Source organism: Podarcis cretensis, assembly GCF_951804945.1.
Source record: "Podarcis cretensis genome assembly, chromosome: 9".
Taxonomy (NCBI): Eukaryota; Metazoa; Chordata; class Lepidosauria; order Squamata; family Lacertidae; genus Podarcis; species Podarcis cretensis.
The window spans coordinates 5,069,513-5,086,321 of NC_137178.1; the positions used below are offsets into that span (position 1 = coordinate 5,069,513).

General features: G+C 48.1%; 1 protein-coding gene and 1 long non-coding RNA gene across 3 annotated transcripts in view; one reads left to right on the forward strand and one right to left on the reverse strand.

The window, feature by feature from the left end:
- Nucleotides 1–16,809, reverse strand: part of LOC307224476 — a 516,482-nt gene that overhangs the window by 459,718 nt on the left and 39,955 nt on the right. The gene's annotated exons all lie outside the window — the stretch shown is intronic.
- Nucleotides 4,815–16,809, forward strand: part of GFRA4 (GDNF family receptor alpha 4) — a 147,069-nt gene continuing 135,074 nt past the window's right edge. The window contains exon 1 of one of the 2 annotated variants that reach the window (XM_079991001.1): nt 4,815–5,714. In XM_079991001.1, the coding sequence (XP_079847127.1) occupies nt 5,675–5,714 (40 nt within the window). In that variant the 5' untranslated portion in view covers nt 4,815–5,674. The remainder of the gene's footprint in view (nt 5,715–16,809) is intronic. The other variant, XM_079991000.1, reaches the window with a different exon arrangement.

The window sequence follows — 16,809 nt, forward strand, 5'->3', positions numbered from 1 at the left end:
TCAGGGTCCCTTCCAGCTATGATTCTAGGTGACTGGGGAGAAGGTTTTTAAGGCAACGGTGCCCCCAATCATGGAACTCCATCCCTAGGGAATCTTCTTTCATGCGACGGTCACCTCCATGCTTGACCACTGTAATTTGCTCTACGCGGGGCTGCCCTTGAAACTGTCCCACAAACTCCAGCGGGTGCAGAATGCTGCAGCGAGGCTCCTCACAGGGTCCCTGCCATGGGAGCATATTCACCCAGTGCTTTTCCAGTTGCACTGGCTCCTGGTGGAGTACAGGGTCAGGTTCAAGGTGCTGGTTTTGACCTTTAAAGCCCTTTGTGGCTTAGGGCCCTCATATTTACGGGACTGCCTCTTCTGGTCTGCCCTGCAGAGGACCTTAAGGTGCATGAATAACCATAGTTTAGAGATCCCGGGCCCTAAGGAAGTCAGACTGTCCTCCACCAGGGCCAGGGCCTTTTCAGTGATGGCTCCAACCTGGTGGAATGCTCTGTCCCATGAAACCAGGGCCCTGCAGGATTTAACCTCCTTCCGTTGGGCCTGTAAGACAGAGCTATTCTGCCTGGCCTTTAATTTGAATTCAGCTTGATCTTTCTTTTTCCTTCCCTTCCCTCCCCATCCCCTTTTATGAAGATCACTTGCTCTGAGACCCCACAGCTAATTCTCCCCTGGCCTCCATGCTGGCCCAAGTAGGACCATTTCAGCCAGCTAGCCCTGGGGATTATCTAATTGATTTTTGATTTTTGAATTTTACTGTTATTCAAGTTTTTATACTGTATTTTATGCTGCTTTTATAATTAAGTGTTTTAAATTTGTTGTTAGCCACCTCGAGCCTGGTTTTTGAACCAGGAAGGGCGGGGTATAAATATTATTATTATTATTATTATTATTATTATTATTATTATTATTCTCTGGGGTATACTCTGAACATAGCAAGGATGAAGAAGATGAACCCCGGCGAGCCAAATCGCAAGCCCATCTTGCCCACCATCCTGTTCTCACAGCGACCTACTAGATGCCCAATGGGAAGTTTGCAAGCAGGATCTGGGCAGAAAAGCACTTCCTGCTTTTGCTTCCCAGCAACCTGTCCTCCAAAACATCCTCTCTCTGACAGAAGAGGCAGAACATAGCTGCTGTGGCTAGAAGTCATTGGCAGCCCTATTCTCTATGAATTTGTCCCAGGGGTCAGCAAACTTTATGAGCAGGGGGCCAGTCCACTGTTCCTCAGACCTTGTGGGGGGCCGGATTATATTGGGGGGGGTGAACAAATTCCTATGCCCCACAAATAACCCAGAGATGCATTTTAAGTAAAAGCACACATTCTACTCATGTAAAAACATGCGGATTCCCAGACTGTCCGCAGGCCGGATTCACAAGGCAATTGGGCCGGATCCGGCCACCAGGCTTTAGTTTGCCTACCCATGGTCTAACCCATTTTTAAAGCCAAGTTAGTGCTACTGCTACGTCTCATGAGTGTAAATTTCTTAGCTTAAACCTGTGTTGTGTGAAGAAGTCGCCCATTCACTTTTACCAGTCCTGAATTTCTCAACATTTGATATTATATTTGGATGTCCATGAGTTCTAGTCTCATGGGAGTGTAAGAAAAACTTCTCTCTGTTTGCTTCCTCCATCATCATTTCAGTGTCGGGCTTTTAAAGTTTTGTATCTTTGCCTCTTTTAATTCCTGCTTTATTGCTGGCTTTATGGAGATCGGTTTGCCTTGCTGCATTGTATTGATTTTGCTGCATTGATTTTATTGGCCTTTGTATTTTATTCTGAACTGGGAATCCGATAGAGAAGGGCACTGTGCAAGCGCACAATCGATCAAGCTGCAAATTCTCTTTCTGGACATCCTTGCACAGAATGCTGCCCATAATTGATACTCAGCAGGACTGAGAAAGAACGCTACTAATTTGTGCATGGCATGGAATTATGGAGTTGGAAGGGATCCCAAGGATCATCTAGTCCAACCCCTGGAAATGCAGGAATACACAGCTGTTCCATACAGGGATCAAACCTGCAACCTTGGTATCAACAGCCCTCTCCCCTCCTTGGTGGACGTGCCCAAGGATTAAGGCTTTCTGGGAAATGATTTATAATGAAATGAAAAAGGTATTTAAATATACCTTCTTGAAGAAACCAGAGGCCTTTCTCTTGGGCATGGTTGGCCAACTGGTGTCAAAGAAGGACAGAACCTTTTTTATGTATGCTACAACGGTAGCAAGAATACTTATCGCAAAATATTGGAAGACACAAGATCAACCCACTCTGGAAGAATGGCAGATGAAGATGATCGATTATATGGGATTGGCAGAAATGACTGGCAGAATCCGAGACCAGGGAGAAGAGTCGGCGGAAGAAAATTGGAAGAAGTTTAAAGACTATTTGCAGAAATATTGTAAAATTAATGAATGTTAGAATGATGTTGGATAGAAATTAAGTGGTTTCCAGCTGTAATGCTTAAGAGACATGGAAAATAAGGTTTTGAAATAAGCAAAAACCGATGGTGAGGATTTGCTGAACTAATAATTTGAATTGGAATATAAGAAAGGGAGGTATGAGGAGGTCTGGAAAATAAGTTAAAAGAAAATAAGTAAATGGAAATTCTATGTGTTTTTAATTGTTATTATTTTTGTATTTTTGTATTTTTGTTGTTTCTTTTCTTTTTGTTTTACATTGTATTATTTTTGAAAACTTCAATAAATATCTTATATATATATATATATATATAAAGCCCTCTCCCCTCCTGTGGTTTCCAGCCACTGGTTTTCAGAAGCACTGCTCTCTTCAGCTTGACAGCAGAGCCTAGAGCCGTCATGACTAATAGCCAATGAATTCCTCTTTTAAAACCACCTGAGAACCAGAGTCAGGGGACTCCAGCTGAGTAAGCCAGTGTTCAAATGACAAGAGATGGGGGCATAGAGCTTCACTCCCTCACCTTTGGGGAACAGAACCCTAAGCTACTATTTGCGCTGTGGTCTAAACCACAGAGCCTAGGACTTGCCGATCAGAAGGTCGGCGATTCGAATCCCCGTGACGGGGTGAGCTCCCGTTGCTCGGTCCCTGCTCCTGCCAACCTAGCAGTTCGAAAGCACTTCAAAGTGCAAGTAGATAAATAGGTACCACTCTGGCAGGAAGGTAAACGGCGTTTCTGTGCGCTGCTCTGGTTTGCCAGAAGCGGCTTAGTCATGCTGGCCACATGACCCGGAAGCTGTCTGCGGACAAATGCCAGCTCCCTCGGCCTATAGAGAGAGATGAGCACCGCAACCCCAGAGTCGTCTGTGACTGGACCTAACAGTCAGGGGTACCTTTACCTTTGGGTAAAGGTAAAGATGAAGGACCCACAGAAGGTTAAGTCCAGTCAAAGGCAACTATGGGTTTGTGGCGCTCATCTTGCTTTCAGGCCGAGTGAGCCGGTGTTTGCCCACAGACAGCTTTCCAGGTCATGTGGCCAGCATGACCAAACCACTTCTGGTGCAACGGGACACCGTGACAGAAGCCAGAGCACATGGAAACACCGTTTTCCTTCCCGCCACAGCGGTACCTATTTATCTGTGCTGGTGTGATTTCAAACTGCTAGGTTGGCAGGAGCTGGGACAGAGCAATGGGAGTTCACGCCATTGCAGGGATTCAAACCGCCAACCTTCTGATCGGCAAGCCAAGAGGTTCAGTGGTTTAGACTGAACATGGCTTAGTTAAAACTGACGAGTTTCAGAAGTGAGTTTGTGGGTTTTATTTAGAATGCCCCAGTGGCGTAGCGTGGGGGGTGCAGGGGGGGCCAGCCGCACCGGGCGCAACATCTGGGGGTTAGGGAAATCCACGGGTTTGTGGGCGCAAATCCACGGGTTTGTGGGCGCAAATCCATGGGTTAGGGGGCGCAAGTTACTTGCCTTGCCCCGGGTGCTGATAACCCACGCTACGCCACTGGAATGCCCTAACTCCTCTCTCCACCCGCTCTGCAAAGGAAGCATGGTCATTAGCTGAACATAGATTTGTGTGCCTCAGTCATGGTCAATGAAATGGAGCACCACAAATCCACAGAGGGAAAACAAGCTCTCCTTTCTCTACTACTGAGCTGGGCATGGAGGGTTTTGTGTAGGAATCTGGAATGCAGAATTATGCATCCCTTCTGACTGTGCAGGATGCCACCCTCAGGGGAAGACCCTCCCAAAGGGACTGAACCCAAATACCCCTATGCATTGAAAATGCGGACATATTTCAGAACAACTTTTTCCTCCTATTGAACCTCTTCAGTTTTCGTTTTTGAAATGCAGATTTGAGGCATCCACGCAGAAAGCCTAAGCCTTGCGTCTTCTGGGCTTTTTAAGGTATTAGTGTGGGAGCATCAAGTAGCCAGAGCGAATCCTGATCATATATGCCCTTATTTCAAAACCCAACAATGGCCATTCCCTGAGAACTGGTTTTTTGAAATTTAAAAAAAAATCAAATTAGCATAATGTAAATGCAAATCGGGGGAAAATTTGCATGCAATTATTTTGCTCGGTAGTGTTCCTCGGGCCTCCTCCCGCCGCCGCCGCCACTCCCCGCACCGGTTCATTTCAGCTTCCCTTTCTAAGGCTGATCCAAAGCTGAACTGACTGGTGACAGGTAGGAAGAAAATGAGGGAAGGCAATAATGATGTTCGCATCGGCTGCACCATTATAAAAGGGCACCCGTTGCCCTCCTGAACCTCTACAAGGAAAAGGGGGGGCCCTACCCTCTCATGTTATTCTTCACAAGCAGCAACTGTACATAACCGATTAAAATTCCGCTCTGGCAAACCCAGCGTCGTCGTCGTCCCCCGCTCCAACTCCCCTCCTTCTCCTCCTCCAGCAGCAACGCTCTTGAACTTTACAGCCTCGATTTCCCTGCTCCTGATTACCCTGCCTCCCATTGTTCTGGAACAAACCCTGGCCCGTCCCTATCAAATGACTCGGGAGCAAATCGCGGCAGGAAGGTCCGAGGAGTGGCGGGGGCGCGGGAGGTGATGGAGGGTGGTCGGCGAGCGGCGCTCCTCGTCCCTTTGGAAAGCTCTGTCTGCTCCTGCCCCTTTAAGGCTGCTCCAGCTGTTCCCTGACCAGGCAGAGAGAAAGCAGCGTTTCGGAGCAGAGGCAGGCACAGAGCTGAGAAAAGCTGCGAGGAGGAAGAAGCCGGTGCACCCAGCTCCCGAAATTAGGCTGGCCTCTTTGCTTCCCACCCGCAACTCCCTGCTTTTGCGCACCGAACCCAAGACGGACTGCAGGAGCTATGGATGTCCTGTCTGCTTGACCTGATAGGGTACCTGATCTCCGCCTTGAATTCCAAACTGGGTGGCGAGTGTAGGGCATTCATTCCCCCTTCTTCCTTTCTCCTCTCTGCGAGAAGTTTGCAAAGGAGACGGGAGGGGGGAGCCCGCTCGCTTGACTCGATCTCGAAGTTAGAGAGGGATATGCGAAGCAGGAGAAGCCCACCCGTTCCTTCTTGAGCCACCTTGGCAGGAACTGAAGGACTAAGCCGTCCAGCAGAGATGCTCTCTCATCAGGACCAAGGCTGGGTCCCCCAAAGCGCTTGGGGATTCTTATGCGTTTGGGATTGAAGGGGTCAAGAACTGTCCTCTTTTGATTCCCTCCCCCCCTCCTCCTCCTCTTGAGCTTTTGCCACACGGGAAGAAGGGCCCGGGATCTAACCCAGGATGAAGGGGATCTTGTACATTTTCACGCTGATCCTGACAGGTGAGTGGAGAAGAAGCCCAGCTTCCCTCGGAGTGGCTTTTCAGCGCCAGATTTGTGGGTCGTCGGCTGCGGGCTGCGCGGTTCGTCTCCATGCATGCGCGGCTGTGCGCCGGGTTCAAAGATTTGCCAGGAAGCGTTTCCTGCTCCCGGAGGTCTCTGTCTCCCCACCGGCCAGGGCTGACCCCAGCGGGGAAGCCTATAAGTTGAGAGGCGGTGGGTGAGTGACCAGGTGTGAGGTCTGGAAAGGTGAATTCGCAAAAGCCGACTTTGCGAGGTCGCGTTGTTCCGTCGCGAATGGCTGGATCCATCATGACTCTCTCCCCAACCCACACTGCCTATGGACATACGGAATGTCAGCTTCCCGAAAAGCATGCTTTTCCTGGAAAAGGTCACCCTAAATCCACCCTTTTGCCCCTCGCCAGCTCCCCTGGCTGTGTGGGGAAAAAAACGTGGACAGTGTACGTGGGTTGAGAGGCAGCTAATCGGTGTCAAGTGGTCTGGGGGATGCGCCCCCAAATTCAGCCAAACCATTTCACGTTGGGGGGAAAGAGAGAGGTCATGTTTGGCGTTGGGGGGGGTCTTTTGCTAAGCCTGCGATCCACATTTAAAGGAGAGAGCGTGAGCGAGAGCGAGAGAGAGAGATGAATCTAGCTTAGCATGTTTCTTAGTGGCAGTTAATTGCCATTTCAAAGCAAATGCTCTTTTCTTTTTTTGAGGGGTGGGTGATGTCATTAGACTGGATCTGAACATCCTCGGATGCTAAAAGCACATTCGGTTGGTAAGTTCCATCGCAATCGAGCTGGGCTTGCATATGGTTGCTACTTGGAAGCAAATCCCACTGGCTCCTACTGAGCTTCCCTCGGAGTTGGCATGCTTCGGATCGCAGCCTTTAGTCTGTTGGTACATGTCTGGCTTACCCTTAACTGTTCTCCGGCTGGTGCAACCAAGAAAAAGGGTCCCTCCTCAATTTGCATAACGATTTTCTCCCTTGCTCGGAGATTCAGGAAGAGGAAAGTGATCTAGTTACAGAATCACTTAACAGTATTGACCAAAGTAATGGGTCAAGTTAATCTGATCAGACATTCTCTTGACTCAATTAAAACTGCCTGCACTGAACTCTCTAGACTGGCCTCACTTTTTCATGACCACTCAGAAGGGCTTTGCATGTTCCAAAGTGAACAGGCTGAAAGAAACACACAATACCTTCTCCCCGGGGGAGACTGCGTTGCAAAACTGAGCCAACTCCAGTCCACGCTACCAGGCTCTCCCATGCCACCCTTTTGTGAGCAAACATGGGTGTGGGGCCTCACACAGCTATGGGCTGCCACTGTATTTATGTGGGAGCACCTGATTTTGTAGCAGGGGTGAAGCTTTCGGAGTTGTGGAGCTCAGAGTCTTCCTTCCCCACTCTGTGCCAAAAGATACAAGCTTAAGCCCAGTGGCGTAGCGTGGGGGGTGCAGGGGGGGCCGGATGCACCGGGCACAACATCTGGGGGTTAGGGAAATCCACGGTTAGGGGACGCAAATCCATGGGTTAGGGGGCGCAAATTACTTGTCTTGCCCCGGGTGCTGATAACCCACGCTACGCCACTGCTTAAGCCACTGTTGTACAAATCTGATTGATTCTGCAGCTGCCCCTGCAAATGTACCCTTTCACACAGACCTCTGGGGTTGCTTGTGCGCATGGGAAGGTGACCTGCGTGAAATGGGTCAGGGCAGGTAACAAGGCCATCTTCTCTGGAGCACAAAGAGGTGGCAATGTGCTGTGTGCCAGAAGAAGACCTTGGAACTGGTGTCCACAAGAAAGGGAGAGGGTGACTTTTCTCCTTCTGGGGCACCGCAGAAGCTCCTGCACACTGTCAAATAGCGGTAGGAGAGGAATTGCATTGAGGTCACATTTTGAAGTGAACCTACCTAAGTGCAGGGTGAAGTGTACGTAAAGATGCATATTAGACCAATGCTTAGGATGCATAGGATGCATTGTATTTGGAGAAATTGTGTATTTATAGGAAAGTGGCATGCAAACATTTGTCTATTAGGAGGAAACGGCGCCTAAATGCTGGTGAATACATATCTGATGAGGAAATCTGGAGAACTGAGTTTGATTGAAAATATAGGAAACCAAGAGAAAGTGAAATGGACAGCTCCACCCACACACCCCTTACTGTGCTTTTTATTTACTGGATTTGTATTCTGCTTCTCTAGCCCCCAACCCCATGGAGCTCAGAAAGACATCTATGGGTTTTCCCCGCTTTTCTCCTTGCAGCAAGGGATTATCCAAAAAGACAGAGAGGAGAGGGAAACAGGTCCAAGGTAACTCAGTGAGTTTTTGTAAGGATGTGGGATAAATTTGTTTAGTTCACATTTTAGGGTGAACTCCCCAAATTCATACTTCCTGAATCAATACACACACAAAAAAGAAACTGCTCGCCTTTGAAATGTGCACGCTTCCGAATTTTGCAACACAGTTCTGCAACCAGATGCGTGCAAAAATAGCATCTTAGTGAAAACAATATACAGAAATGCATTACAGTGGAATGGACTTGCCTCAGAAAGCGATGGACTCTCCTTCACTGGAGGTTTTTAAACAGAATTTGGATGGTCCCACGACCTAAATGGATTGTGCAAGTTAAGCCTTAAATCTGCAAAGTTTGTGGACCGGCATGATGAATTTGGCTTCTAGTCTTAAGAAGAGAAACAGAAGGATAAAATGCCCTCCGAACCCTTCTTTCGTAATTGCAAGCTCTGATAAAGTCACCCTCCCAAATAAAGACACACACACACACACACACACACACACACACACATCTAGGGTTTGAGGAAGGAGACTATCCCAGCCCTACCTAAAGACTGAACCTGGGACCTTCCCCCTAACAACCAGCACCTCACCTTTCCATCAGGCCAAGCAGTCATATCATCAAGCTTCTCGTTGCAATCCTAAAGACCAAGGGATTTGTTGCGAAACCAAAGGAAAGGAAGCGAAGGTCCTTGAGATGTTGGATTCTGGGCTCAATCATTCCATGACCTTGTTGTATGGCTAAAAAACCTTAGATGACAGACACATAGCCTTAATCATCAGAGCTGACTCAAGGGTCGGGATGAAAGAAACTGGCCACTTCAGTTTGGCTTGTTTTCTTCTCTCGCTGAGCTGGGCAGCAAGTCCAGCTTTGGGGAAAAAATTATGGAAGCCATTCATTTAGACCCCAGCCTGGGCCAGATTCTTTGCACAGAGACTCTGTTCAGGAAAGGGATAAGCAAAGCATCCCATTTCACCCCCCCCTCCTTTTTTTCAGTCTTACGCTCATTTTGCCACACTTCCACATAAGCGCTCTCTCTTTTTAAGTCCTGATCCAAATTGGCCAGGATTTCAGGATTCTTCTCATCTTCATTTATTGCCTTTGTATCTGGCCTTCCCCACCCCCGCCACCGCCAAGGAGCTCAAGGTGGATCACGTGGTTCTTCTGCTCTCCATTTAATCCGCACAACATCCCTGTGAGGTAGATTAGGCTGAGAGGCAGTGACTGGCCCTAGGTCACCACCCAGGGAGCTTCATGGATAAGTGGGGATTCGAACTCTGGTCTCCCAGGTGATGCTACACCAGCCTGGCAAATGCACACGTTTGTGTGTGCGGTTTTACATCATATGCCCATTTTTGCAAGCTATTTTCCCGTACCTAATGCATGGTTTGTGTTATTTCCGGCAATGCTTTCATCTAATTTATTCGCGTTTGGGGTTGGAGAACGGCAACACAAAATCTGGAGAAGTGCAATTTTAAAGCAATAGCCAGGGTTTGATTCATGCATCATTTTGGGGAAGTGGGAATGTTTATCTATATTATCTATTGCATTTCTATCCCGTCTTTTATCCAAGGAGCTCAAGGTTTCAAACCTAGATCTCCTCCTCCTCATTTTATCCTCACAACGACCCTGCGAAGCAGTAAGAGTGGCCCAAGGTCACCCAGTGAGCTTCATAGCTTAGTGAGGATTTGAGGCCAGGTCTCCCCAGTCCTAGTCCAATGCTCTAACCACTACACCATACTGTCTCTCAGTGCTGAATGTTGCAGAAGGTTCTGAGGTGGGTTTATTCAGGAATAACCCAGCACTTCAAGTGATGCTGCCCTGGACAGCTGCCAGGTTTGTGACTGAGCCAGCCCAAATCTTCATGGTTTCAACCATTCCCTGCCCCCATTTATTGGTCCCATCCACTTTCTGTCATTCTCCCCCTCTCTCTTCATCTCTGAAAATCTTGGTACTCAAGGCTATACAGTGAAATTGACTGGCCTAAGGTTGAGGAAACAAGAAGAGGGAGCTCTTTGCACAGTTCAGTGTGTGTGGAACTCCTTGTCACAAGATGGCATGCTGGCTAATTAAATGCCTTTTAAGAAGGACTTGACAAATTCACAGAGGAGAGGTATAATGGGGCTTAACTGGACAAGAAAGTAGGAGTCCTCTCTGGGCGTCTTTCCCCAACCCCAGCTTCTGATACCTGAGGGTATACTGCAACTGAACATGCAGGCTCTATTTAGGTATCATAAATTGCTATTAGGAAAATATGCTTGAGACACCACTACCCTTTAAAAAATAGTGCAGGATTGATTGATTGATTGATTGATTGATTGATTGATCAAAAAAGCTCATTTGATGAATCACTGGGCATGATTCCATCAGAACTAAGCATTGTTAAAAGAAATATCATTGGTTTCAGTGGGAAAGAATAAAGTGCATGGCTTTATTCCATGCCTACGTCAATGCATCCTGTAACACAGTGCGGGTTCTACCGTTAGGCGGAGTAAGGGACTGCCTTGGGCTGCAGGTTCTGGGGAGTGGCAGTGAGGTGTTGTGCAGACAGAACAGCCTGGGATAGGCAGCCAACCTACATTGATTCCCAGTATGTTTCTGAGCACAATTCAAAGTGTTGGTGCTGACCTTCAAAGCCCTAAATGGCCTTGGTCCAGTATACCTGAAGGAGCATCTCCACCCCCATCATTCAGCCCAGAGGCTGAGGTCCAGCGCTGAGGACCTTCTGGTGGGTCCCTCACTGTGAGAAGTGAGGATACAGGGAAGCAGGCAGAGGGCCTTCTCGGTAGTGGCGCCTGCCCTGTTGAACACCCTCCCATCAGATGTCAAAGAGATAAACAACTACCAGACATTTAGAAGACATCTGAAGGCAGCCCTGTTTAGGGAAGTTTTTAATGTGTGACATTTTGATGTATTTTTAAACTTTGTTGGAAGCCACCCAGAGCAGCTGGGGAAACCCAGCCAGATGGGCGGGGTACAAATAATAAATAATAATGATTGTTGTTGTTGTTGTTGTTGTTGTTGTTATAACCTGGTGCTCACTAAACTAGACTGCTGCCCTCAGGGGTGAAGAGGCAGATTGACAGATCCGCCTGCCACTCCAGGCGGCTTCTATGCATGGAATCTGGAGGGCACCATCTTGTTTCTCGCCTTAGGCAACAAACTGCCTAGGGCTGGTCCTGCCCTGTACCCTGACGTCAGAAGTGGCTCACAGGATTGGGCGGAGCCAGTGTGCTAGCTTCCTGGCAGGTGCCATGCATCTGTCAATCTGCTTCTTCTGCCACTGTTACCATTTCCCCACCTTCCCCTGCCTGCAGTGACCAATGAGGTTGTGTTGGGCGGGACTTAGGAAGCAGACATCCAGGGCCGGTTCAGCCATGAGACAAGGTGAAGCGGCTGCCTCAGGCGGCAGTCTCCACAGGGGCAGCAGTTCGTGTTGTCAATCTTCACTCACCCCTTCTTCCCTGGCAGAGACGGGCACCATTTTGGGGTCCACCTCAGACGCCAAAATGTCTTTGGGCTGCCACGGTGCAGCATCAAGAAGGCACAGCATGAGCTGAAATTTGGAGAGCGTGAAATTGGGGAGACCCACCTCAGGTCTCCAATTCTGTGTCCTTGGTAACGTGTCGTTCTGCCCTCAGGTCTCCCTAAGGCAGACAGATGCTCTGACATATATCACGGCCCGCCTCTTAATAGCAGCAGCAGAAGCCTTGTTTGCAAACCCTCCTCTCTTTATTTTCATTTCCTATTACATTTAATTTGTGCCCCTGACATTGCCGTGTCCAATTATAATACGCTTTTTAAAACAACAAACTGCTCTCCTTTCTCCCATAATAAAGACTTGTGTGCCACGAGAAGGGATTGAGAGATCAGCTCTTGTTTACTCTTTGCTTCTCAGGGTTGCGGTGGGGGAAAGCAGGGATGGATTTGCTGCGATGTGTTTTGTACCAGCTCAAATTAGCATCTATACAGGTAGCAGAGGCTGCTAATTTCCATGGCGAAAGACGCATAGCGGCCAGCCTCGGCATTTTCCTCTGACAGCTGGCTTTCTCTGCTTCCTCCTCAGCTGTACCTGCTGGGCAATTCTTCTGAGGCTTTTATCATCTTCCTTTGCTTTCTTGCTGCTTCCACAAAATAGGAAAAAGCAAAAGCCCGATTCAGGCATCCTTACAGAATCAAAAAATTGGAGACGTGGAAGGGATCCTGAAAGATCAACTAGCGCAATCTCTTACAATGCAGGAAGCACATCTTGGCAGATGGCCATACAAACTTGGTTTAAAAACCTCCATTGAAGGAGAGTTCACCACCTTCTCAGGTAGTCTGTTCCACTGTTGAAAAGCTCTTACCATCAGAAAGGTCTCCCTACTGTTTCGTCAGAATCTCCTTTCTTGTTATTTGAATCCATTGGTTTGCATCCTCCCTTCTAGAACAGCAGAAAACCAGCTTGCTCCATCTTCCATGTGACAACCCTTAAAATATTTGAAGGTAGCTATCCCATCACCTCCCAGTCTCCTCTTTTCCAAGCCAAACATACTCAACTCCCTCAACCATTCCTCTAAAGGCTTGGTTTCCAGACCTTTGATCATCTTGATCACCTACACATGTTCCAGCTGCAGACATTCCAGGTTCTCAAATTGTGGTTTCCAGACCCTGGGTCATCTTGGTTGCCCTCATCTGCACACGTTCCAGCTTGTCAACATCCTTATTAAATTGTGGCACACAGAATTGGACACAGTATTCCAAGTGTGGCCTGACTAAGGCAGAATGTTGTTGTTGTTTAGTCATTTACTCATGTCTGACTCTTCATGGACCAGAGCATGCCAGGCACTCCTGTCTTCCACTGCCTCCCATAGTTTGGTCAAACTCACGCTGGTAGCTACGAGAACACTGTCCAGCCAAAGGCAGAATAGAGTGGTAAGCCAGGTATCCCCCATCTTATATTCGTGCAGCTGTTTCTTCCTGCCTAAGTGCAGAACCTGACATTTGCCCTTCTTGAAATTCATTTTGTTTGTTTGGGCCCAGGTCTCCAATCTCTAAAAGTCATATTGAATTCTGATTCCATCTTCTGTGTGGCATTAGCTATCCCTCTCAGTTTAGTGTCATCTGCAAATCTGATGAGCAGCCCCTCATCCTTTCCCCCCCAAACAATTACCATCACGCAAGAGGGGAGGGGTGGGTTCTGATCGAGCAGACTTGTCTTATGTTCTTATGTTAAATGCCCACCTGATAAGGCAACCAGGCTGGTGACTGCATAGAAATTGGCTTGTTGGCAGCCCCACACTCATGGAACTCAATTTCATGTGATGTTAGGTGAGTGCCATCCATTGGTACTTTCAAATGGGCCTTGAAGACCCATCTTCTTTTGTTAACTGTCAGTGGCTGATCTGATCTGTAGTGCTAAGTTTTGATTTTGGTATAGTTATGTTTATGCTGAGCTATTGCAACTTTTGTGTTGTTTTTAAGTTGCATTCTGGTGTGAAATGGTGCTTTTCAGCTGGTGTTAATCTGATTTTCCTCTTTTTTTCCCCCAAAGTGTGTATTTCATCGGGAAGATTTATTTTTCTTGAAAAATGATCTCACAAGTTTGTCAAATAAATAAATGGTCTGCGTGATTTACATCCCGGGAAAATTTCTAGACCACATGGGGAACCTCTATCAGTAGGAAAGGTTTCCTGCTGGACAATTTCAGCTCTTGGCAAGTCAAGGTCTGCAGGATCAGCCAGAGTTACACGGTGGAGGGATGAGTCCAGGGAACACGTTCCTGCTCTCTCCATTGAGGAAGGGCCATAGCTCAGTGAGAGAGCACCAACTTTGCATGCAAAATGTCCCTGGCTCAATACATAGCAGCATCTCATATGTAGACCTTAGCGCAGATATTAATATTTCACAGCATGAAGCAACTGGATGCACAAAAACTGACTCCTTTTGGAATAAAACTTTTTCCAGACCTGTAAGTATTATTCAGAACTTTACTTGCAGAACCTTCTTCAAAACAGGTACAAAACTATCAAAGACACATCCAGGTTCGTCTTCTTAAAAATAAAATAACTTATAATCAGAGCTGATAAACAGAGCTCTCTGTCTTCCACAGGTTCCATTAGCCTTCATTGCAGCCTCAGGCTGTTGAGCTCCTTGGGGTTAGTTATTTTCACAGCCTTCTCCAACAGAGCCTGGGAACAAAAGACCCAAAGACCAAGTCCCCAAGATGGCGATTTGCAGTTCAATAGCCAGTGCTAAACTATCAGAGAACAATAACAGTTAATTATCAACCTGCTTAGAGAGCTCTTCTTGCTCTTCTTTAGCTTCAAGGGGATTTTCTGGTTTAACCCTTTCAGCAATACACACAGGCAGTCTCCATTTCAGTGTGAATTAAACAATTATACTTAACAGGCCTGTGAAATATTCCAGTTCAAACCGTTCTAGTCCTTATGACATAAGAAGAGCCTGCTGGATCAGGCCGGTGGCCCATTTATCTAGCATCCTGTTCCCAACGAGACGCCTTTGGGAAACCCACAGGCAGAATTCAGTCACAAGGACACTCTCCCTTCCTGTGGCTTCTAGCAGTGGGTATTCAGGAGTATTGCTGCCTCCAGCTGTGAAGGCAGAGAAGGACCACCATAGCTAGTAGCCATCGATAGCCCTCTCCTCTGTGATTTTTTATAATCCATCTAAAGCAAGGATAGGCAAACTAAGACCCGGGGGCCAGGTGCGGCCCAATTGCCTTCTCAATCTGGCCCGTGGACAGTCCAGGAATCAGTGTGTTTTTACATGAGTAGAATGTGTCCTTTTATTTAAAATGCATCTCTGGGTTATTGGTGGGGCCTGCCTGGTGGTTTTTACATGAGTAGAATGTGTGCTTTTATTTAAAATGCATCTCTGGGTTATTTGTGGGGCATAGAAATTCATTCATTTCCCCCAAAAAAATATAGTCCGGCCCCCCACAAGGTCTGAGGGACAGTGGACCGGCCCCCTGCTGAAAAAGTTTGCTGACCTCTGATCTAAAGCCATCTAGGATGGTGGCCATCAATGTGAGTTCCACCTCTTAGCTAAAAAGGTAAAGGTACCCCTGCCCGTACGGGCCAGTCTTGACAGACTCTGGGGTTGTGCGCCCATCTCACTTAAGAGGCCAGGGGCCAGCGCTGTCCGGAGACACTTCCGGGTCACGTGGCCAGCGTGACATCGCTGCTCTGGCCAGAGCCAGAGCCGCACACGGAAACGCCGTTTACCTTCCCGCTGGTAAGCGGTCCCTATTTATCTACTTGCACCCGGAGGTGCTTTCGAGCTGCTAGGTTGGCAGGCGCTGGGACTGAGCAGCGGGAGCGCACCCCGCCGCAGGGATTCGAACCGCCGACCTTTCGATCGGCAAGTCCTAGGCGCTGAGGCTTTAACCCACAGCGCCACCTGCGTCCGACCTCTTAGCTACTCCAGAACATTTTCTGTCATAGGTAGTGCTTTGAGGATTCAGAAGAAGCGCCTTTTAAAAATGGTGTTGTCGTTGTTGTTGACATTTCTTCTGTAGTGCTTTTCTCCTCTCCACAAATAATTCCTTTTCCTCGTGCCCCTCCTTGTTTTATGTCCCTTCCCAGACCCCTTTAGGAAAAAAAGAAAGAAAAGAAACTCTTTTCCTCTCCATCGCTCCTCTCTCTCCCTGGGCTGTCGTTTGTTACATACCATAACCCTGTAACTGTATAATTCATCTTTCTAAAAGCCTTCCGGGACGCAGGCTGTGTGAGCGATGCTGTAAAAACAGTTGTATTTTATCCTTGATTTATCGAGGCCCGCTGACAAAAACGTCTGGCTTAGCGGTACCTGCGCCATTTGGGCCGTTCCGACAGGACTCCGGCGGTATCCTTTTACACCCCGGCATGGATGCGTGCGTCAGAAGGAGGCCCGCTGAATCGCCAGTGCTTTGAAGCCCACTTATTGATGTTGGGAAAGTGTTCCCGGTGTCTCGGTACTTCTCAGGGTTTGGTTCCCGCTCATCTTTCACATCCCACAGCCCCCCGAGGAGCAGTCTTGGCAAGGCGAGGTTTTAAATGGCCCAGACCCACGGAATTGTCAAGATTTATGTCATAAAGACCCCCTGGTGGGTCTTCTCTGCTCAGCCCCGTCCTCCAAGCAAGGAGGAAAGCCAAGAGCCTCCTTCAATCTGAGATCCATCTTTCGCTGGAACATTTTCCCTGCGGTTGGTGGCGTGTGGTCAAGTTTCTCAGCACAATGTCAGAGCTTCTTGGGCTGTGAACTCAACCAGGCTGTTTGCATCGCCAAAAGGCATCTAGGATCTGATGTGCCGGTTAAATGACACACATTTAAACCCACTGGGGAATCTGGCTTGAGTGGGGACCTTGGCAGTGAATGGCGCTCCTCTTTGAACACCCTAAGTTCAGCAGAGAATGGGAGACCCCGGCTTTCAGTTGCATTGATGAGTGCAGTTTGTTTGATAGAGACTTGATGCAGGGTCTTCTCTGCAGTGGCACCGCAGTAATAAACCCCTATCCCCTTAGAGCAGGGATGGGGAAACTTGGGCAGCCCATTCCCTTCTGGGTTACCTCCTGAGGGCCATGTGAGGGGGCAGGTCAAGGGGCAAAAACAGGTGGAGCAAGAGAGATACATCATCCTTTTCTACAGCTGGCTAGTTTGCCCATCCATTCCACATTCGGTCAAGCAAGAGGCAGTGTCGGGGTTCAAGGACGGGTTCATTCCAGACAGAAACACTTGGGGGGGTGAAGCAGCGTCAGTGAGGGATGTGGCCTGGGAGTAGCCAATGAGATGCTCTTTATGGGAAGCCACAAGTACGA